General features: G+C 43.7%; 1 protein-coding gene and 1 pseudogene across 1 annotated transcript; both read left to right on the forward strand.

The window, feature by feature from the left end:
• Positions 1 to 1,232: 1,232 nt before the first annotated feature.
• On the forward strand, positions 1,233 to 2,340 carry LOC116678847 (cell wall protein DAN4-like; annotated as a pseudogene).
• Positions 2,331 to 21,581, forward strand: LOC116678848 (zinc finger protein GLI2). Its single transcript, XM_032508580.1, has 10 exons — positions 2,331 to 2,340; positions 2,497 to 2,734; positions 4,000 to 4,195; positions 4,963 to 5,073; positions 10,468 to 10,608; positions 12,674 to 12,823; positions 13,494 to 13,658; positions 15,176 to 15,457; positions 17,526 to 17,868; positions 18,939 to 21,581. Exons 1-10 carry the CDS (start codon positions 2,331 to 2,333, stop codon positions 21,092 to 21,094), a joined length of 3,792 nt encoding a protein of 1,263 aa, XP_032364471.1. The 3' UTR covers positions 21,095 to 21,581.
• Positions 21,582 to 23,143: the final 1,562 nt, after the last annotated feature.

The raw sequence follows: 23,143 nt of genomic DNA on the forward strand, positions 1-23,143 counted from the left end.
TAGTGGTCCCTAATATTGTATCTGAAGTCTCTTTATATAGACCTTAGTGGTCCCCTAATATTGTATCTGAAGTCTCTTTTATATAGACCTTAGTGGTCCCTAATACTGTATCTGAAGTCTCTTTATATAGACCTTAGTGGTCCCTAATACTGTATCTGAAGTCTCTTTATATAGACCTTAGTGGTCCCCTAATACTGTATCTGAAGTCTCTTTGTATAGACCTTAGTGGTCCCTAATACTGTATCTGAAGTCTCTTTTATATAGACCTTAGTGGTCCCTAATACTGTATCTGAAGTCTCTTTTATATAGACCTTAGTGGTCCCTAATACTGTATCTGAAGTCTCTTTATATAGACCTTAGTGGTCCCTAATACTGGATCTGAAGTCTCTTTTATATAGACATTAGTGGTCCCTAATACTGGATCTGAAGCCTCTTTTACATAGACCTCATAAAGTGGAACCTTTTCATGCTATGGGACCTTTAAAACATGTTAAAATCCAAATTAAAACAACCTCCTTTGAATGTTTTTGGGACATTAATGAATCACTTGATCTATATTCTGCATTAATTACGAAGAAGTTATCTGCAAAAAGTGCCTTTTTCTTATTTCCCATGTCATTTATTCAAAGAAAGGGAAGTTGTAGGACTCAAAGAAAGACAGAATTGCTTTGAATCTTCTCTCTAAACGGACTAAAGATCTAAATCCTGCTGCTGTCTGTCCCCCATCGTGTCGGCAGTTTCTCCCGATTGCTAAGACCCATTTCTTGAAAGCTGCTCTCCTTTTTCTCCAAAACTGTCAACATAAAAACCTCAGACTCTTTTTTTTTTTGCAAAACCAGACTTTCACTTAACTCAAAACAGTTCAATCTGGGCTCAAAACTGAGTCAATCAAAATTCAAAAACACTGCTGAACAGTCACTAAACACTACGTGGAAGAACTAGAAAACACGTGAAGCTGGAGAAATAAATGTTCCTTGGTCACTCTAGGCTAGATGCACGTTCAAAACCCCCAAAAAACGATGCATTTAGCAGTAGTACCAAAAGACAAAACAGAAATCTGATGCATTTGCCACTTGTGTACAGTTCGTACAAATAAAGTACAAAAGTATACATTAAGTGCATCGCTCAGCCAGGACTCTGTTCTCTTCTCTGACTCTTTGGATGATGGTGGACTCAGGGAATCTACTGGTGTTTAGTTGGACCCCCTGTCCCGCCTCCCTCACGCTCGTACCATGGACAAGAACAAGGTCAATCACAGCAGCTCTGATTTCATCAGATATTACTGTTCTTTGTCTTCACTGACCTCCTCGACCACCTGGACCTCCTCGACCTCCTCGACCACATGGACCACCTCAACCACCTGGACCTCCTCAACCACCTGGACCTCCTGGACCTCCTGGACCTCCTCAACCACCTGGACCACCTGGACTTACTTGACCACCTCAACCTAGTCGACATCCCCGACCTCCTCAACCACCTCCACCTCCTCGACCTCCTCAACCACCTGGACCACCTGGACTTACTTGACCACCTCAACCTTCTCGACATCCTCGACCTCCTCAACCACCTCCACCTCCTCGACCTCCTCGACCTTCTCGACCTCCTCAACCACCTCAACCTTCTCGACCACCTCAACCTCCTCAACCTCCTCCACCTCCTCAACCTCCTCGACCACCTCGACCACCTCGACCTCCTCAACCTCCTCAACCTTCTCGACTTCCTCGACCTTCTCGACCTCCTCAACCACCTCAACCTTCTCGACCACCTCAACCTAGTCGACATCCCCGACCTCCTCAACCACCTCCACCTCCTCCACCTCCTCCACCTCCTCAACCACCTGGACTTACTTGACCACCTCAACCTAGTCAACATCCCCGACCTCCTCAACCACCTCGACATTCTCAACCTTCTCGACATCCTCGACCTCCTCAACCACCTCCACCTCCTCGACCTCCTCAACCTTCTCGACTTCCTCGACCTTCTCGACCTCCTCAACCACCTCAACCTTCTCGACCACCTCAACCTCCTCAACCTCCTCCACCTCCTCAACCTCCTCGACCTCCTCGACCTTCTCGACCTCCTCGACCACCTCGACCTCCTCGACCACCTCGACCTCCTCTCACACAAACTCTTCTTCTCAGATTTCTATCCACTGTAGGGCCTCACAAACCAGTGGTCTCTGAACTGGCTTCCTGTAGATGTTCCCTCACATCATTAGCCACAAGTGGGATCCATTTTGAGTTGTTGTGTTCAAGTGGTCACACCCGTGCTTTCATTGTATTTGACTTTTGTCACCTGTGCTCACCATTATGCAGCACGGGTGCATCACAATGAAAATGTGTTGGCAGGTTAAGTCTAAACAGGTGAAACCTACTTATGGATTCACCAAAAGAGGGATTGATTCAATCAGTGGGCTCAGGCAACTGTAACACCAGGTATCTTTGGAGACCTTTGTGCAGTAGGTTTTGAAAATGACCAACATTTCAGCCCAATAAGGTGTGTCTCCTACATTGCTCACCTGTGTGTCCACAGTGTCCCGGTTCTCCAGCCCCAGACTGACGCCCAGGCTGAGCAGGAAGAGGGCCCTGTCCATCTCGCCGCTGTCGGACGCCAGCATCGACCTCCAGACCATGATCCGCACCTCGCCCAACTCGCTGGTGGCCTACATCAACAACTCGCGCTCCAGCTCGGCCGCCAGCAGCTCCTACGGACACCTGTCGGTCGGCGGACTCAGGTAACTCACCTGGAGAGACGACGGGACCCAATCACAGCGCTCGTTGGTGTTTTCCCACACATCCTCTGACTTTAGGTGTCATTTTGTCTCATATTCTTCTTTAAAAGACTGATTTCAGATGAAATATTTATACCTCCATTTGCTTCCTGACGCTTTGTTCTTTCTCTACTTTCTCTAAGTGTTCTTATTCTTATTCAGTCAGTCAGTTCATAGGTTATTATCTTCATATTTTATAGTCATGGTTAATATTTTATCATGATCTACTGCACTGTTCAATCCCTGCACTGTTCACCTTTGCACTTTCATCATTACACACAGTCTACAATCGTATCTATCTATCTATCTATCTATCTATCTATCTATCTATCTATCTACATAACTATCTATCCATCCATCCATCCATCCATCCATCTATATTTCCATCCATCTACATATCCATCTATTCATCTACATATCCATCTATTCATCTACATATCCATCTATTCATCTACATATCCATCTATTCATCTACACATCCATCCATCCATCCACATATCCATCTATCCATCCACATATCCATCTATCCATCTACATAACTATCTATCCATCAACACATCCATCCATCTATCCACATATCCATCCATCCATCCATCCATCTATTCTCACATCCATCCATCCATCCACATATCCATCCATCCATCTACGTATCCATCCATCTACACATCCATTCATCTACATAACTATCCATCCATTTACATAACTATCTATCCATCTACATATCTATCCATCTACATAACTATCTATCCCTCTACACATCCATCCATCCATCTACACATCCATTCATCCATCTACATAACTATCTATCCATCTACACATCCATCCAGCCATCTACATAACTATCTATCCATCTACACATCCATTCATCCATCTACATAACTATCTATCCATCTACACATCCATTCATCCATCTACATAACTATCTATCCATCTACACATCCATCCAGCCATCTACATAACTATCTATCCATCTACACATCCATCCAGCCATCTACATAACTATCTATCCCTCTACACATCCATCCATCCATCTACACATCCATTCATCCATCTACATAACTATCTATCCATCTACACATCCATCCAGCCATCTACATAACTATCTATCCATCTACACATCCATCCATCCATCCATCCATCCATCTACCTCCTTGTGTTGCTTCCTCCCCTAACCCCAGTGAAACATGCAGGATCAACATCAATCTGAACCTGTTCTTGGCCCTCTGCAGCCCCTCCTTCCCGTTCCCCCATCCCATCAACCCCATGGCCTACCACCAGCTCCTCTCGCAGCAGCGGGGGGGGCTCAGCGCCTTCGGACACACTCCACCTCTCATCCAGCCTCCGCCCTCCTACTCCACCCGCCTGCCGGGCCTCGGCCTCTCCTCCCTGGCCGCCTCCGCCCGCAACAGCGACCTGCCGTCAAAGGTACAACGCCATTTTAGATGTTTAAAGATCATCTTGCACTCAAATCATGTCTCTTCTCATGTTAAGATGCAGAGATACACTAGTGGAGACTGGAAATCAGCTACATCACCACAAGCCTCCACGTGGCTTTCTGACATTATGATGTTTCTAACATTAGAGAAAAAGAAAATCTAGTTCTCCGTCAGAGGAACATCCAGAACATTTTACAAAACTTGGGAACCTTTATTTTGAAGGACTTACTGCTGGGGACATAGGGACGGTGGAGCAAAAGGACATTAGACGTTACCAGGAGTAACAAGAGAAAGGGTTTTTTTTGTCTAATATTTTAAATTGTATATTTGTTTACTTTGTATTTATTTTATTTATACATACATATATTAATTTTTTTCTCAACATAAGGGTTTGTTGTGGTTGGGACGGGGTTAGCAGAAAAGTGTCTTGTTACAATGGACATTGTCATGTTGCACTGTACCTTCTCTAAAACAATAAAAATATTTATGAAAAAGACACAAATATACACATATATACACATATATATATATATAGTGGATTTGTATTAGAAACGGGTTAAATTGAAATTATACATAATAACTGTAAAACCAGTGCCAAACATTGAAAAAAAAGCATCAAAAGTGTTGTAAAAAATTGCCAAAAACGTAAGAAAAAATTAAAAAGCGTAAACAAAAGTGTCGATTTTCACATTTCGACGGGAAGACGACACGAGGGTTTAGGATTTTGGATACTGAATCTTCTCTTCCTGTCCCCAGAACCACGGCGGCGACTCGGCCGTCAGCAGCACGGTCGACCCCATGATCACCAAAAGGTCAAAGGTCAAGACCGAAGCGGAGGGATTGAGGCCCATGACTCCTTGCTCACCGGTATGAAAATAAATAACCCAACCTACACCACAGATTCAAATGAATCTGCATTTATTTTTTATACTCTCATGCATTTGGTAACAACAGTTTTTGCAGCGTCATTAGTGCAGCAGGACAGATTGGACCTTTAACTGCGCTACACCTTCACCGTAACTGTAACATGTATCATGTTTGTGACGGGAGACGGAGGAGTGCAACTCTCGGGGAGTGCAACTCTCGGGGAAGGCAACGCTCGGGGTGTGCAACTCTCGGGGAGTGCAACTCACGGGGTGTGCAACTCACGGGGAGTGCCACTCTCGGGGAAGGCAACGTTCGGGGAGTGCCACTCTCGGGGAATGCAACGCTCGGGGAGTGCAACTTTCAGGAATGCAACGCACGGGGAATGCAACTCATGGGGAAGGCAACTCACGGGGAGTGCAACTCACGGGGAAGGCAACGCTCGGGGAGTGCAACTCACGGGGAATGCAACTCTCGGGGAGTGCAACTCACGGGGAAGGCAACGCTCGGGGAGTGCAACTCTCGGAGATTGCAACTCTCGGGGAATGCAACTCTCGGGGAGTGTAACTCTCGGGGAGTGCAACTCACGGGGAGTGCAACTCTCGGGGAGTGCAACTCTCGGGGAGTGCAACTCTCGGGGAATGCAATGCACGGGGAATGCAACGCACGGGGAATGCAACGCACGGGGAGTGCCACTCACGGGGAGTGCCACTCTCGGGGAAGGTAACGCTCGGGGAGTGCCACTCTCGGGGAAGGCAACGCTCGGGGAAGGTAACGCTCGGGGAGTGCCACTCTCGGGGAAGGCAACGCTCGGGGAGTGCAACTCTCGGGGAATGCAACGCACGGGGAATGCAACTCACGGGGAGGGACATTTGAAGGGAAGAAATCGGAAGGAGATACACGCAGGAAGACAGGGCACAGCGACAAGACAAAAAGGATCTGACAAGGCACAAGGAAAACACAGACATTAAATACACGAGGTAATGAGGTAACGAGGTAACAAGGTAATGAGGTAACAAGGTAACAAGGTAATGAGGTAACGAGAGGCAGGTGACAAGAGGGCAAGGAGCAAGGTGGAAAACATCAGGTAATCACAGAAGTGGGAAGACACAGGAAGTAGAACTAAATTTTACAAATTTAACAATTTTATCCTTTAAAAAACCTGAGCAATGCTGTAAGACATCTACCAAACACCTGTCACTTTTTTAAGGAAGCGTAGCACTAAATTTCAGATGTTAAACGGTTATTTTTCTTTAAACAATGAAAGAATTTATCATATTTGAAATGAAGAGTAGTCGCAATTTCCTTTGGCTGATAAAGAAAAAAAAGACATTTTACAAAGTGGGGACTTTGGTGAAAAATGAGGACTTTATTTGGAAAGAGGACGTATTAAAACGTGAAGACACCTCGCAAGATCAGTGAGGACTTTCTGGACATGTTTCTCAAGTCAGCAGCATTTTAGGGGAGTCACACTTTGGAAAAGTGAGGACAGTCTTTAAAAAGTTGGGAAATTATTTGGGAAAAGGGGACTTTTTTTGGAAGGTTGTGTGGACATTACTTGAAATATCAAGACAATTTTGGAAAGTCAAAACCATTGTCTAGATGTTTTAGGAGAGTCAACACACTTTGGTGAGTGAGGACAGTCTTTGGAAAGTCAGGTGATTTGGAAAGCTGGGACATTATTTGGGAAAAGGGGACTTTTTTGAGAGTTGTGTGGACATTACTTGAAATATCAAGACATTTTCGGAAAATCGGGCTATTTGAAAGCAGTTGGAAAGTCAAACATTGTTCAAAGAAAGTACAGTTTTGATATTTATTTTGATGATTCAAAATCAGTCAGGACTTTTTTGTGAAAGTCAGATTTTCTTTGGAAAGTCAGGGGGTTTTGGGAAATTGGGGTATTATTTGGGAAAAGGGGACTTTTGGAAGGTTGTGTGGACATTACTTGAAATATCAAGACATTTTCGGAAGACAAAAACATTGTCTAGATGTTTTAGGAGAGTCAACACACTTTGGAAATGTGAGGACAGACTTTGGAAAGTCAGGTGATTTGGAAAGCTGGGACATTATTTGGGAAAAGGGGACTTTTTTGGAGAGTTGTGTGGACATTACTTGAAATATCAAGACAATTTTGGAAAATCGGGCTATTTGAAAGCAGTTGGAAAGTCAAACATTGTTCAAAGAAAGTACAGTTTTGATATTTATTTTGATAATTCAAAATCAGTCAGGACTTTTTTGTGAAAGTCAGATTTTCTTTGGAAAGTCAGGGGGTTTTGGGAAATTGGGGTATTATTTGGGAAAAGGGGACTTTTGGAAGGTTGTGTGGACATTACTTGAAATATCAAGACATTTTCGGAAAGACAAAAACATTGTCTAGATGTTTTAGGAGAGTCAACACACTTTGGAAATGTGAGGACAGACTTTGGAAAGTCAGGTGATTTGGAAAGCTGGGACATTATTTGGGAAAAGGGGACTTTTTTGGAGAGTTGTGTGGACATTACTTGAAATATCAAGACAATTTTGGAAAATCGGGCTATTTGAAAGCAGTTGGAAAGTCAAACATTGTTCAAAGAAAGTACAGTTTTGATATTTATTTTGATAATTCAAAATCAGTCAGGACTTTTTTGTGAAAGTCAGATTTTCTTTGGAAAGTCAGGGGGTTTTGGGAAATTGGGGTATTATTTGGGAAAAGGGGACTTTTGGAAGGTTGTGTGGACATTACTTGAAATATCAAGACAATTTTGGAAAGTCAAAACCATTGTCTAGATGTTTTAGGAGAGTCAACACACTTTGGTGTGTGAGGACAGTCTTTGGAAAGTCAGGTGATTTGGAAAGCTGGGACATTATTTGGGAAAAGGGGACTTTTTTGAGAGTTGTGCGGACATTACTTGAAATATCAAGACAATTTTCGGAAAATCGGGCTATTTGAAAGCAGTTGGAAAGTCAAACATTGTTCAAAGAAAGTACAGTTTTAATATCTATTTTTATGATTCAAAATGTTTTGTAAAGTCAGGACTTTTTTTCGTGAAAGTCTGGATTTTCTTTGGAAAAGTGAGGACAGTCTTTGGAAAGTTGTGTGATGATTGGACATTTCTTGAAATTTCAAGACATTTCGGAAAGACAAAAACATTGTCTAGATGTTTTAGGAGAGTCAACACACTTTGGTGAGTGAGGACAGTCTTTGGAAAGTCAGGTGATTTGGAAAGCTGGGACATTATTTGGGAAAAGGGGACTTTTTTTGGAAAATCTGGCTTTTTGAAAGCAGTTGGAAAGTCAAAACATTGTTCAAAGAAAGTACAGTTTTAAGATTTATTTTGATAATTCAAAAATGTTTTGTGAAGTCAGGTCTTTTTCCTGAAAGTCCGGTTGTGTATTGGGTGATAATTGGACATTTCTTAAATTTTTTTTGGAAAGACCAAACCATATTCTAGAGAACAGAGGACAGTTTGGATATTTTGGTGATTCAGTTACCTTTCTACAGTCGGACACTTTTGCATAATGAGGACATTTTAAAGACCTGAGGTTACATTTAAAAAAGTGACCCTCTCCCGTTTGCCTCTTCTCCTGCCTCCTTCCCTGCATCCTGATCCACGGCGTGACTCGTGGCCCCTGGGGGCCCCCCCTCCCCTGACCCTCTTGTAAAAAAGACATCTGGGATAAAGAAAAACTCCCCATGATCAGAGCTCTGCTCCGCTCCTCTCTGCCGCTCCCTGCTCGCTGTAAACTGTGCCAGAGCACTTCGTTTCCATGAAATATTGGCCCCGGCTTTTATTGTCATCGGAGGAGCTTTTTTCCTCTTTCGTTCTTTTGACAAATTTGCACCCCCCCCCCCCCTCCCCCCCGATAGCGAGGCAGGTTTTGGGCTTGATGCATGGGGACGGCGGTGCACGCAGTCGTCTTGGGGCCACCACAATTGATGAAGACAGTGTGCGTGGGGCAGAGACAAACATGCTACAGTCAGCACGTTGTGTGTGTGTGTGTGTGTGTGTGTGTGTGCGTGCGTGCGTGCGTGTGTGTGTGTGTGTGTGTGTGTGTGTGTGTGTGTGTGTGTGTGTGGAGGCGTACAGGAAGCCGGGTGGGACTAGCTGTGTGTCGGTTTCTGCATGTGTGCTCTTGTACAGTTGAATTTGAGACACTGAGCGTGAGGATTTTTCATGTCTTTAAAATGGACTTTATGGAAAAATAAGGAATTTCTTAGAAGAAAAACACATTTTTAGGAAGTGAGCATGTTTTTAAAAAGTGAGGACATGTTTAGAAAGTTGCAAAACTTGAGGGTATGAGAATTTTTTAGAGGTTAAGGACCTTTTTTGGGACTGGTGAGATAACATGAATGTAGACTTTTTGGCAAACTGAGGACATTGTCCAGAGAAAGCCAGAATATTTTTGAAAGTTTCCCCTAAAATGTGGGAAGATAAGCACATTTTTAAATGTGAAGACATTTTTTGTGAAAGCAAAAAGCTTTTTTTTGAAGTTGTGAGGGACATTTTGGAAACTTGGGGAAACATTTTGCAACTTTTTGAGGGTTAGGATTCGACTACGATCAGGTTGAGTTATATTCACCTCTGAGGTTTTGCAGCGATGGAGCTAATACTTATTTTAGGCAGATATGTAGTTTAAGTAAAGCTGTTGCCCCCTGTTAACCCTTCTGTTGTCTTTGGGTCCAATTTGACCCACTTTCAAAAATTATTTATGGTGGAAATATGGTTTTCTTCTAACCAAATTGCCAGAAATGAACATGGATGGTTCCATGTAACCCTCTTCTCTAGTAAAATGAGGGATCTGTACGCTACTTTTATTGGATTCTGGGTGTTTTTATTCAGTTGCAAAGCATATTTCTGCTTTTTAAACTCAAAAATGTAGGTTTATTGACCCTGAATTCCAAGATAAGTGTAAAACTTGTTGTATCAGTTGGTAGTAGTGTGAAAAAAAACATCAGAAATATTGAAAAAACATAACTTAAGAAAAAATAAAAACGTGTGTGCCGGAAGCCTATAGGGGACAAAATGTTGAAAAATTTGTCAATTTCTTTTGCCGGGAGGACAACACAAGGGTTAAAGAAGTGTCCTGACCTGCAGAGGGACTTTGAGACCTGTGATGGTCTTGTTTGCTCTGAAACAGACACACACACACACACACTCACGCTGCCTAATTACAAGGGAACCGGGAGCTGTAAACACACATCACGTGTGTGTGTGTGTGTGTGTGTGTGTTTGTGGTGGACGTTGTCAAAACAAACCTCATCCAACCTCTTTAACTTCAGGTCAGCGTGATGGACTTCAATCTGTAATTTTCTGTAAACTGTTCCACATGTGCCTGGTGCAAACACGCCTTTAGAAGCAGAAAAGTGTATGCAATTCCCTTTTTGTAATATTTAGGAAATGTTTGGGTTCTCCACAGAACCATCACGGCAGCTTTCTGGACCTGAAGGAGGACGTGGATCGGGACGACTGTAAGCAGGAGCCCGAGGCCGTCTACGAAACCAACTGCCACTGGGAGGGCTGCAGCAAGGAGTACGACACCCAGGACCAGCTAGTCCACGTAAGCGTCTGTGTGTCTACGTCTGCTTAAAACACACAAATTCAAACTCACACTACCAGATGAAACCAGACACTAGAAGAGACACAAACCGCTCGTCAGTTTTGGAGTTTATCAGCATGCAATAGCGACATTATTCAGGTGTCTGATGACATGAAGCTTGTCAAAGACTCTCTAAAGGTCCTGTTGCACGGTTATTACGGTATATACGGTATTTAGCTTTTCCTACATGATACAGCTCAGAGTGCACATATCTTACAGAAATTGTACATTAAAATGAGCAAAGTATATAAGTTATATGTTGCTTCTTAAATTATTCCCTGCACCACAGCTCTCTGATCCTTTCTTTCTGCATATTCTTTGTCAGACAGCCTCTCTTAATTCTTAATTCAGGAACTTCAAGACCATAAATCAAGCACCAATGAATTGCTCACTTTGCCAATGCAAGGATAACCTTAAGTTGAGATCCATAACGTTTTCTAGTAAGTGGACCGCGAGTAAAGATCACGTCCTAAAACCACACTTCCAAAATGTCCAGACTGCACTCGCAGCAGACACCTGATCCCTGGAAAACTGATGCTCCACTTACATGTACTTCTTGTAGATGCACATTTCAAGCCATATGTTTGAGGCTGAGTCGGATTTTTCTCTCCATCACAACGAGCAGGGTCTTGGTTAAAAGGGTCTGGAGCATTCCCCACTTCCAGTGAAGCAAAGAGAGACAAGAAGGATCGGGGTGGGGGGGGTTAGGGAGGGTGAGGGACCTCGCTGATACCTCTGTGAGAACTTAACTCTTAGAGCTGCTATGTGTGGCACCTTTAAACATCAGCGTTGCATTGTCCAAATCCTGCTAAAGCTTTGAAGTGAGTCCTGTAAACCAAGGAGACTGTGGTCCAGATAACTGCCAGCAGTGACGTTACAGTGATAGTGTTTTCTCTAAGTCAAGGCCACATTTCACATCAACTCTATCACTCCATTTCCTCTGATTGGCTGAGCTCCACTAGGCTTTTCTGCAGATTTAGGATAAACATGTGAGGAATCATTTTTCCATCGAAAGACGGATTTATCTGGAAGAACAGCACACTGCAACGTGATGCAGAATGAAGAGTAGAGGACGATAGAGCTGCAAAGATCGCCAGCTATTTTGATTATTGCTTAATCAGTTTGTCTTTTTTTTTTTTTAATAGAAAAAAAGTGACAATTCTTTTATTCTAGCTTCTTGAATATGAATATCTTCTAGTTTCTTCTCTCCTCTCTGACAGTGAACTGAATATCTTTTGAGTTGTGGACAAAACGAGACATTTGAAGACGTCATCTCGGGCTTTTTGGGAAACACTGATCAACATACTTCTGACATTTTAGACCAAACAACTCATCTATTAATCCAGAAAATAATCCACACATTAATCAACAATTAGAAATATTGTTAGTGCTCGGATTGTATCTGCAACCGGCTGTTTTTCACTAAGAAAAGGAGAGATGGTGTTGGTGTGATTTTTGACTTCCAGTCTCAAAAAGAAAGATTGATCAAAAGAAACCTGAATTTACTTCAAGAAAAATCATATCTTTGTCTGTAACTGAGTCCTAAAACCTTAGGATATTATATAAGTTCGGGAAACAAGAAAGAGAGAATTATTATTATTATTATAACTATAATTAAACAGCCTGACTTTACAAATGTTTGTACTGCACTGGCAGATTTTGTCACTTTTATTAAAGAAAACATAACCGACGTTACGGACAAATCTGAGATTTTTACGTTATGGGAGAACGTGTGTGTTTCACTCTGGAAGCTGCTTTCATGGGGTCTGATATATAGAATATACTCTACTTATATACTCGCCCTAATTAGAGAGACTGGGACCGTTTCCTCTGCTGCAGCCTCCCTTTGAGATCTATGCTGAGAAGATGGATCTCTACTGAAAAACCTCGCCGAGAACAGCATGAGAGCCTCTTAGTGGACAAGTCTCTCCAGAAAACCTCTCACTTCTGTCTGTCTCTGTGTGTGTGTGTGTGTGTGTGTGTGTGTGTGTGTGTGTGTGTGTGTGTGTGTGTGTGTGTCCCACAGCACATCAATAATGACCACATCCACGGAGAGAAGAAGGAGTTCGTGTGCCGCTGGGAGGACTGTTCGCGGGAGCAGAAGCCCTTCAAAGCCCAGTACATGCTGGTGGTTCACATGCGCCGGCACACGGGGGAGAAACCACACAAGTGCACGGTGGGTAACGGATGGCCTGGGTGCCCCCACGGGCCCCTGGAGGGAGGGGGGGCAGCTCACACTCTCTAAACACCGCATGTTTCTGCACACACACGGCTGTTTTTTTATGTAAGTAAAACACACACACACACACACATAAATACACACCCCTGGGATGGCCGATAGAAGACTTCTTCCTTCTTTCTACTCATTGCACATGACATAAATACATTAATCTCACAACAATTCTTTCATCAACTGGTTTGGTTTGTACAAATGTCAATTTGAAGAATTAAAATGCTCATACGACTGCAGATTTGGACATTACAGTTAAAGAGTACTTCATCGAAAGGATTCAATTGATCAGCATTGTCAATAGATATATCTACAATAGCTAGTTTAGAAACGTCAATTAAAGACTAAAACCTGAATAATCTTAAAACCATATATATATATATATATATATCATGAAGCAAAACAAGAAGTAATGCAGATTATTTTCGGGATTAATTGATTATTTTGTCAGAAAATTGTATTGTAATTTTGCTTTGTGCAAACTAATCGCCCTAATCAACATGTGCTATTTTGTCTCTCAAAAGTCCTGTAATCTCACTTGAGGTTATACCTTTTCTACACGATTTTAAACATGCCGCTTAGTTACGATAAAAAGGTCTGCCTGGTTTCTCTTCAGTTCGAGGGCTGCTCCAAGGCCTACTCCCGTCTGGAAAACCTCAAAACCCACCTGCGCTCGCACACGGGAGAGAAACCCTACGTCTGCGAGCACGAAGGATGCAACAAAGCCTTCTCCAACGCCTCGGACCGAGCCAAGCACCAGAACCGCACGCACTCCAACGAGGTACCCTCACATCCCTCGGACTCTCCTGTAGAGCTCCGTAAGACCTTCTCCATAAATCTGTACGAGTTGACTCATAAATTAAAAACACTGCACAGAGCGACAGGACTTTACATTCATCTGTGGCCCAAATTTCCCTTTGTGTCCAGACTGTTTCAGACATAATCCCCCTCCTGTTTTGTCTCCAGTCCCAGGTGTGGAAGCCTAAATTTGTGTGTTGTTTCAGTGTGTCTGCAGACGTTTGTGATTAAATAACGAGGTGTAGACATAATGAGCACGACAGCCCACAATGCATTAGGGAGGACTCATGCTCCTCGCCCCCCCTCCGCGGAGTGGGACCACCTGCAGATCCCGAATAGCAAATGAAACCAGTTGCCTCGCTGCTTATCCATCAGTGGCCCTGCTGTACGGGCGTTAACACGCTCACTGAGGACTCTCAGATTTATTTTTACAGACATTTACTGTACGCAGAGCAACTCTAATTCAGTTTAACGTAAACAATACCTTCGATGATGATGATGGATGATGAATAATCAATGATTTACAAGATATTTGAGCTGAAAATGAGGCTAAAAAAATGCATTGATGCACAAAATTTCAACCAACCACGGAGGTTTTAAAGCCATTAAAGTAGGATATATGTGTATGTGAGTTATATGTGTTTGTAGGAAAGTTAGATAATTAAGATGAACACTTCAGTTGCTTAAAGTAGTGATCATCATGTCTACTACAGTATCATTTTCAGTGCTACCACCAAGTCTGAAATATTCAAATCCTTCAAAACCAAAAGATCATTTTCTCATGTTTGTCCTTTTTAATTTAAGCCGGTGATGTTTAGCTCACAAAGCTACAAATGTACATATAAATTGACACAGTTAACCAGGGCTCTAGTCAAGACCACCTCAGTCCAGTCCAAGACAAGTCCAAGACCAGGACTAGTCGAGTACAAGTCAAGACCGAGTCCAAAAAGGTTTGAGCCCAAAAATGTGCCAGAATTAGCCAAAAAAGGCTATTTTACATCTGCTGTCTCTGGATAGGTTCATACAATGTCACACCTAAAAAGATAAGAATTATAATACTACAAACAGAGTCCATAAAGGTTTGAGTCCAAGACAAGACCGAGTCCAAAGAGGTTTGACTTCCAAGTTAAGACCGAGTCCAGGACAGAATAAAGGTCTTGTGTATGACAGTATCAAGACAATCATTCTGGGTTTCACTTTCCCTCCAATATTATTATCAACATGATAAAGACACCTGGACTCGGTCCAGACCAGAAGCCGTATGGGACAAGACCAGTGGCCGAGACCGAGACAAGTCCGAGTCCAAATACTAGTGAGTCCGAGACAAGTCCGAGACCGTAGAAAAACGGTCTTGAGTCCGGACTCGAGTCCTACAGCCCAGCAGTTAACTCTCCATTTGGTATTTATGAGCAAAACTTAAATCAGTATCTGTGTGTGTGTGTGTGTGTGTGTGTGTGTGTGTGTGTGTGTGTGTGTGTGTGTGTGTGTGTGTGTCTGTAGAAACCCTACGTATGTAAGATCCCGGGCTGTACGAAGCGCTACACGGACCCCAGTTCTCTCAGGAAGCACGTGAAGACGGTCCACGGCCCGGAGGCCCACGTCACCAAGAAGCAGCGCGGCGACCTCCCGCCGAGACCACCGGCGCCCAGGGAGAACGGCGAGAACGAGACCGGTACCACCATAGACCGGAACCACAAAGAGGACAAGATTTCAGACAACAGCTCCCCCAGAGGTGTGGAGGACTACCTGCACGTCAAATCCATCAAGACGGAAAACTCTGTGGTAAGAAGGCTCAAAAAGTTCACATTTCTTTGTACTAACAGCTTTCTTTTATTCTAAAAGTCCTAAAAGAGAAATTGAGTTGTAGTCCATCGGTCCTGCAAGTAACAGCCCGCCCTGTTATTCTAACCTCTGCTCTGCTTGCCGCTTGTCTTCATTTCTCTCCCTTTTCTGACTTTCCTTATGGACAGACCTTGCTAAGGTGAGCTCACCTTTGGCTTCTTTTCATATATTTCACCATCTAAACGCCATCTTTTTGCAATTTTACGTCATCCAAAATGAACTGTTTTAATCCAAAATGAGATCATGACCAATCAAAAGCCAGGGAGAAACTGCAATTACTACTAATACACAGGTCACTTCCTGGGGTTCAGCATAAGATACTGACCCGTAAAAGCTGACACCTGTAACGCTGAAGCTCTTTGTGCATTACATTTTGACCCATTTAAAGGATAAAATCATATGTACTGTGGAATATTTTGGAGTCAAACTGTCCTCTAATGAACTCACGTCTTCATTTTATCATCAGCTGCACCAGGATTTTATAACTTTATGAAGAATACATGATCATTTTTAATCATTTGCATTGATTTGTTTGTTTTTTATTAAATATACAATCAGTTGCATGCCATCTATGACACAGTGTACGTCCCTTTTCCTCTTACACCAACAGTGGAGGCCTATCAAACACCTGTCAGAGAGCCTAAACCTGATGAAAGCACCTCCACGATTAATATTCAAACTTTGGGAATTGGTTTTGCTGCTCTGTGCAAACAGAGACAACTATCACGCTATGATCAAGACAGTGTTTCAACTGTGAACACATTACAGTCTGCGATGAAACCAAGGCTGATCAGGGCCAATTTATGGAGATACATGTATATAATATAGAATATATATATGTAATATAGAATATATACAATATACATTTTGTAATATGATGTATAACCGTTATAGACCTAAGAAAAGACATCATTTCAAACCATAAATTACAAATTAACTGAGTGAGATAATATCAGGGCTGTAGTCAAGATCACCTTAGTCAAGACCAAGACCAGGACTAGTCGAGTCCAAGTCAAGACCGAGTCCAAAATGGTTCGAGTCCAAGACAAGACCGAGTCCAAAAAGGTTCGAGTCCAAGACAAGACAGAGTCCAAAAAGGTTCAAGTCCAAGACAAGACCAAGTCCAAAAAGGTTCAAGTCCAAGACAAGACCGAGTCCAAAAAGGCTTGAGTCAAGACCGAGTCCAGGACAGAATAAAGGTCTTATGCATGACAGTATCAAGACAATCATTTTGGGTTTCCCTTTCCCTCCAATATTATCATCAACATAATAAAGACACCTGGACTCGGTCCAGACCAGAAGCCGTATTGGGCAAGACCAGTGGCCGAGACAAGTCAGAGTCCAAATACTATAGTGAGTCAGAGACCATAGATAAGCGATCTCAAGTCTGGACCAAGAACGGACTCGAGTACTACAGCCCTGGATAACATTGATAAAACTACTGCAGAAAATGTGACATCTTTGAGTTCTGAGATCAAAATGAGTAAAATAAGTGCAAGATAAGTGGTACCTGTTGGCATGATAGAACTACAAAAAAATAAAAGGTTGTGTACTATAGATGAAAGAAAGGAAATCCCCCAAAAGGTTTTTACTGTAAATCTGACTGAAACAAGTCGGAGTGATGAGCAACGCTTCACGCTCCCCTAAATGTTCAGAAAGAGTTCAGTTTTTTGGGAGAAGCATAATCACGTTTTGAGATGATTACTTGGACTCTGGCTCCTTTCATCCTGCCCATTTCCAATTCACAGACAGACTGAGACAGTCTGTAATCTGTGGTGCGCCCCCACCTCTTCACCCCATCCCCCCCCCCCCCCCAAAAAAAAACAGTCATTATTTACAATTAAGCTGGGGGAGGATAAAAGATGATTCCCTGTTCTTCGTGCCATGTTAACCACCGCTCCACTTCTGCTCTGTGAGGAAAAACTGTGTCTGCTTCACTTCAATGCTCTTTTTTTGGTCTACCCTTTCCTTCTTTCCTCATGCTCTTTCCATCCATCCCTCCTTCTAGATGTATCAGTCCAGCCCTGGTGGTCAGTCATCATGCAGCAGCGAACCATCACCACTTGGCAGTGCCACCAACCATGACAGTGGAGTAGAAATGGCGGCGCACAGCGGGGAAAGCCTGGGGGACCTCAGCACCTTGGACGACCCGCCCTTTGTGGAGTCCTCGGGCTGTGGCGGGGTCGCGGTGCTGGGTCTGGGTCTCCACTTCCGAAAGCAGTTTGGCACCAGCCGGCGCATGGAGTACTTAAAGAAGGAGAAGCTGAAGACAGTGAGGGACTCGTGTCAATGGGCCAGCAACCCAACGCCCCTGGTCCTTGGCACCAAGCTCCCACCCATACCAGCAGGCGGTGAGTAGCCTACTGAGGATCTTCATGGTCCGATTAAAGCTGAACTCCACAACAAGCTCCCAATATTCAGAATCAGATTCAGAATCAGCTTTATTCGCCAGGTATGAGGACACATACGACGATTTTGTCTTTGGAGCATCGTCACTCACACTGTGCTTACACACACAAAACAACCAAAACAAAATATATACTCTAATATATACAAAATATATACATATTCTAAACAGAAACAAAATAGAGGCTTGAGTGCAATGAAGAGTTCAATAAAAGTTATTTAAATGTGGAGCATGGTGCAAGGATACTGGGATAAATAGTATGTTATTATATCACAATATGAACATTATGGACAGTTTTTAAATAGGAAATGAGAATGATGAACAACAGATAAGTGAATGGTGAGAATGGGAATGATGAGTAAATAGTAAATAATAAGTATGAAGGAATAGTAAATAGTAATTCTGCTTTTAGCTGTGGTTTGGTGTGCAGCAACTGCTGTGAAAAATATCTAAATCTTAAAGGTAACCTATTATTTTTCTGTATTTCCTGTCATGTCTATAATGTTACAATGTTGGATGTTCATGTTCAACGTGGCCAAAGCTTTAAATAATGACGTAAAGGTATTTAAAAGAAATCCCTGTTGTTTCTCCTCTCTGCTCCTTATGATGTCACACCGAACAGAGTTTCTATTTTGGGTTATCGGCTGTTTTTGGGAGGGGGTCTTCAAGAGACAGGTGCCCCAACAGAGTACTTCAGACTTAGGGTGAATACAGGTGTAGCAGCTATGGGCAGTATGACAAAAATAATGTTTTTTGAAACATTAAAGCTCCACATGATCTTGTAGAAACACAAAATACAAGCATGAACCTGAAAACGTAATGTAATAGGTATCCTTTAAGCTGTTAGATGTTCCACTTTGTCCACCAGCTACTTTATTACTAATCTGAATTTGACTGTCTGCTGGTTGTAGATTCGATTTATAAGATTTCAGATTTATCGGGTGTTCAGACTCCAAAGAGCTGCCAAGTTGGTGAGAATTCAAGTGTCTAACAGTTTTATCTGTTCATTCCCAGGGTCCTTCCTGGAGAGTCCAAGTATGGGTGGTGGTCTGGTGTCCTTCCCTGGTTCCGGCTTTGGTGATCTGAGCTCTGGGAAAACGAGTCTGCTGGAAAACCTTTCAGAGCGCCGTGACAGCACCTCCAGCACCCTGAGCTCACTCTACACCCTCAGCCGCCGCTCCTCCGGCATCTCCCCTTGCTACTCGAGCCGGCGCTCAAGCCAGGCCTCGCAGTTTGGTGCCAACCGCCCCAGCAACCTTAGCTCGGCCGACTCCTACGACCCCATCTCTGCTGACATGTCCCGGCGCTCCAGTCAGGCCAGCCAGTGTGGGGGAGGCAGCGGAGGAGCAGGAGGGTATGGAGGGGGCCTACCCAGCCCTCTCAGCCTGACCCCAGCGCAGCACTACCACCTCAAGGCGAAATACGCTGCCGCCACTGGAGGAGCACCACCTACGCCTCTTCCATACATGGACAGAATGGGTCTGGAGGCACACACAGCACAGTACGGGGACTCCTCCACCACCAACAAAGGCCTGCCTTCCAGACAGTACAGCATCTACAACACACGGAGCCTGATGCCCCATGAGGTCCCATGTAACATCCCCCGCCGAGCAAGTGACCCCGTGAGACGCGTAGCTATAGATTATTCCAGCCAGCCACAAATGCAGCGCTACAGCAGCATGGGTACACTGAGTGGAGACCAGCACCACCCGCTTCCTGCAAGACATAGCCGACTTTCATCACAGCAAGGTTGCCTAGGACCGGATGGTAGTCCCCACCTCTACCCTTACGGCCTGCGAGCACCCAGCATTTCGGAGAACGTCGCGATGGGGATAATGCCGAGTGACATCCCTGAAGAAGACCTGATGCTGCCTGACCTTAGTGACCCAATCAACAGAGTGTCACAACATCAACAAGATTCCCAAGGAGACCCCAATCTCCAGCAGCAGTCGTACTACCAGAGAAGGACGGCCAACATGAATCAGGTTTTGTCCGCTTCCGGCATGAGTCCAGGGCAGCAACGTCAGATGTGTCCATCTTCACCAAGGGACAGTAAGGCCAACTTACTCACTCAGTGGAACAAAGTCTCTTTGGGACACATGGATGCCAGCCAGCTGTCCTCCAAACTCCAGGTCCGAGGGAACCTGGCTGTCCTCCAACAAAACCAGAACTTTGGCTCTTTTCACAGCAATCTCAGCTCCAACCAGCAGATGGTCCAAAACCTTGTTAACACAATGCAGCAAGGATGCGAACATCTGAATACTGAACCAGGAGCAAACTGCTTCCAGCAACAAAGATCACAGCGGTCGTCAAATCTCAATGAAGCACTTAGCTCTCAATGCAGGTTCAACAAAGGCTTAAGTCCTTGTGATAAGAACGGTAACTCCACTTATCTACCATGTAACAACACAACAGCAGTCAATGGGAGCATGCTAATCCCCACATGCAAACAGGAGCCAGTTCACATGGACACTGTTGACATGCACTTTGCTGATGCTGGATTTCAGCCTGTGCAAGTTAAAATCGAGGACTGTGGTGAATCAATCATGATGTCAGATCAGCGGAAATGTCACATGAATCCCCTGAATTCCTCGCAAACTGTGAATCAGAGCAATTTCCAGCCAATGCCACCGACAGAGCCAAAATCTCTAAACAAGCATATTTCAGGGCCAAAAGTGACAAACCAAACAAGGCACCCAAGTATTGCTAACGTGGACGTTGCTTCTTTCACGTTACCCACTGGTGGAGTTTTAGGACTTCACTGCGGCAACAACTCTGATGACAATGCCTTGTACTACACAGGGCAGATTCAAGTGTTTTGTGTTTCTCCTGCAGTGAATGTAGCTCCTTCTGAAAACAATGCAGTGTCTCCCAGTCCGGGCGACACACAAGCACCCGGGACTGTGAACTGTAATGCAGCACTGGAGCAGGCGCAGATAGACTTTGACAGCATGCTGGACGACGGGGATCACTCCAGCCTCATGTCGGGAACCCTGAGTCCAGGTCTGCTCCAGAGCTTGTCCCAGAGCTCCTCTCGCCTGACAACGCCGAGGAACTCTGTGACGTTGCCCTCGGTGCCGGCGGGGACGGGCAACATGGCCGTCGGGGACATGAGCTCGTTGCTGACCGCTCTGGCAGAAGAAAGCAAGTTCCTCAACTCCATGTCGTGACAAACGGTTTCCCCTCGGCTGAACTTCTGAACTCCTGATGCACGATAGACATTCAAAACTTTAAAAATTGATGTAATTGTGTGCCAAAAAGCCTCTGCAGTGTGTGTGCGACGCTTGTCTTCTTGTACAGTCTCAATTGGTTATTTAAAAAATGGGGATTTTCTATCTTTTTGAAAAGCCATATCTCTGTTTTTTTTTGTGGCCATAGGTGGTAAATATGATGTAAACAACAGAAATCTTTCAGTTGTTGTACAGGTCTGCAGTAAGATCAGTTTACTAAGTGCCTGGCTCAGCCAAAACATATGCATCTTCTGCACATGATTACATTTAAAATGTGTAAAAATGCAACCAGGTAATTATCCGATACCTGCATATTTGGAACGTACCGTCACCAACAACGTGTTTAACACTGTAAATTACTCGAGTTGACCTATGTATGCTCGTTTCAGCTCGACGAGCTCAAGTTTCTTTTCTCCATTACAGCATTTCAGGTCAGCGTCTTGATTTGTGACTGAATTATTATGAATCCACGCATAAATCGGTTGTGCTCTCGCAGCGAGAATCAAGCTTTTTGTCCTGTTGTACATTGTCGTAACCAGTTCGTTGAGCTGGTTAAATGTAAATATCATTTGTACATTTGTAAGAAATACAATATTGACATTGATTTTTTTAAACAAATACGGTTGGTGTTGTTCTTTGGACAGATGTTTTGGGAGTTTGTCCAGTATAAGATCTGATAAAATATGTTGAGTTTCCTGTAATAATCACTCAAAATAGCCTTTGGTTGAGGTTCGGTTAGCTGGAGACAACTAAACCACTTGGTTTGGGTTGCAAAACTCCGCTGTCATCATGTTTTAAAGAAGAACTACGGGGTTAAGTTTGGGGAACGATCTTCGTCATGGTAAAGTAAAGTCAGCATTGACTGTTGTCAACGATTTATCAAGCAGAAATACACACATTTGATAGTTCCAGCTTCTAAATTGCGAGGATTTGCTGCTTTTTCTACTTAAACATTACAATAAACTGAATATATTTAGGCTTTAGACAAAGAGATCTAATGATTTCACTTGAGCTCTAGAAATATTGAAACAGCATTGGAATCGCCAGATGAATCAATTAGGAAAAATATCGTTAGCTGCAACTCCATAAATGTCTTATTTAGACATTTAAACAAATGGATGTATTTTTTTCTTGGAGAGAACGTCTTTCACTTAAATGAATTATGTTATATCAAACAGCTCTATGTATACAAACTCAAATCCTCAGGGTGTGGAAGCGCTGCTTAAAACATCAAGACAAGTAACTCTGTTGTAAACTACGCCTTGCCGTCGTCTCTTGCTTCCCGTTGTAAAATGATTATTCATCGGTCCGTCCCTCGATTGCCTCCTGTAGAAGTCGAAGTGTTGATCTCTTCAATAATTCAGCAACAAAACTTAAGTCTTTGAAGCCACGTTGCTGCACCCTGTTCCCGACAACGCACTTTCCTCAAACCTCTCTTGTTGGATGTCAGACTGAGGCGTCACGCGTTCTCAACGAAGACGTTGCACGACCTCTTTGAAATAACTTCCCCTGACCTCTCCTTACCTCGCCGGCTTGACACAATGTAAATCCTCACGCGCAAGCTGATGAAAAAGGACGCTAACGGGGGGGGGGGGGGGGGGAGGAGGCTAGACTCTGCTGCTGCTGCAGTGTACTTCAATATTAGCTCTGACAGAGCGGCCCAGAGGACACAGCTGCTGAAACCACATAAAACCCAGCAGCGGGGGTGTGTGTGTGTGTGTGGGGGGGGGGGGGTTCCTGGGACGCAGAGCTGAGCATTAGCAAGAGGAACAAATGATTTTAGTCTGTCAGGGAATTCAGCCGAGGATACGTTTGATCTGGAGTTTGTGATTGCTTTTGCCACTGGAATTCCTTATTCTCTCAGAGATGTGAAGTGGGAGAGAAAACAGCCCCGGGCCCCGAACAAGAGGTGGAGAGAAGACTCACAATCTTTTTTTTTTGCAAAGATTGCATTACCAGCACCTTCATTTATTGATGGAGATAACGCAG

The sequence above is a fragment of the Etheostoma spectabile genome, unplaced genomic scaffold, assembly GCF_008692095.1.
Source record: "Etheostoma spectabile isolate EspeVRDwgs_2016 unplaced genomic scaffold, UIUC_Espe_1.0 scaffold00008377, whole genome shotgun sequence".
NCBI classification, from domain to species: domain Eukaryota; kingdom Metazoa; phylum Chordata; class Actinopteri; order Perciformes; family Percidae; genus Etheostoma; species Etheostoma spectabile.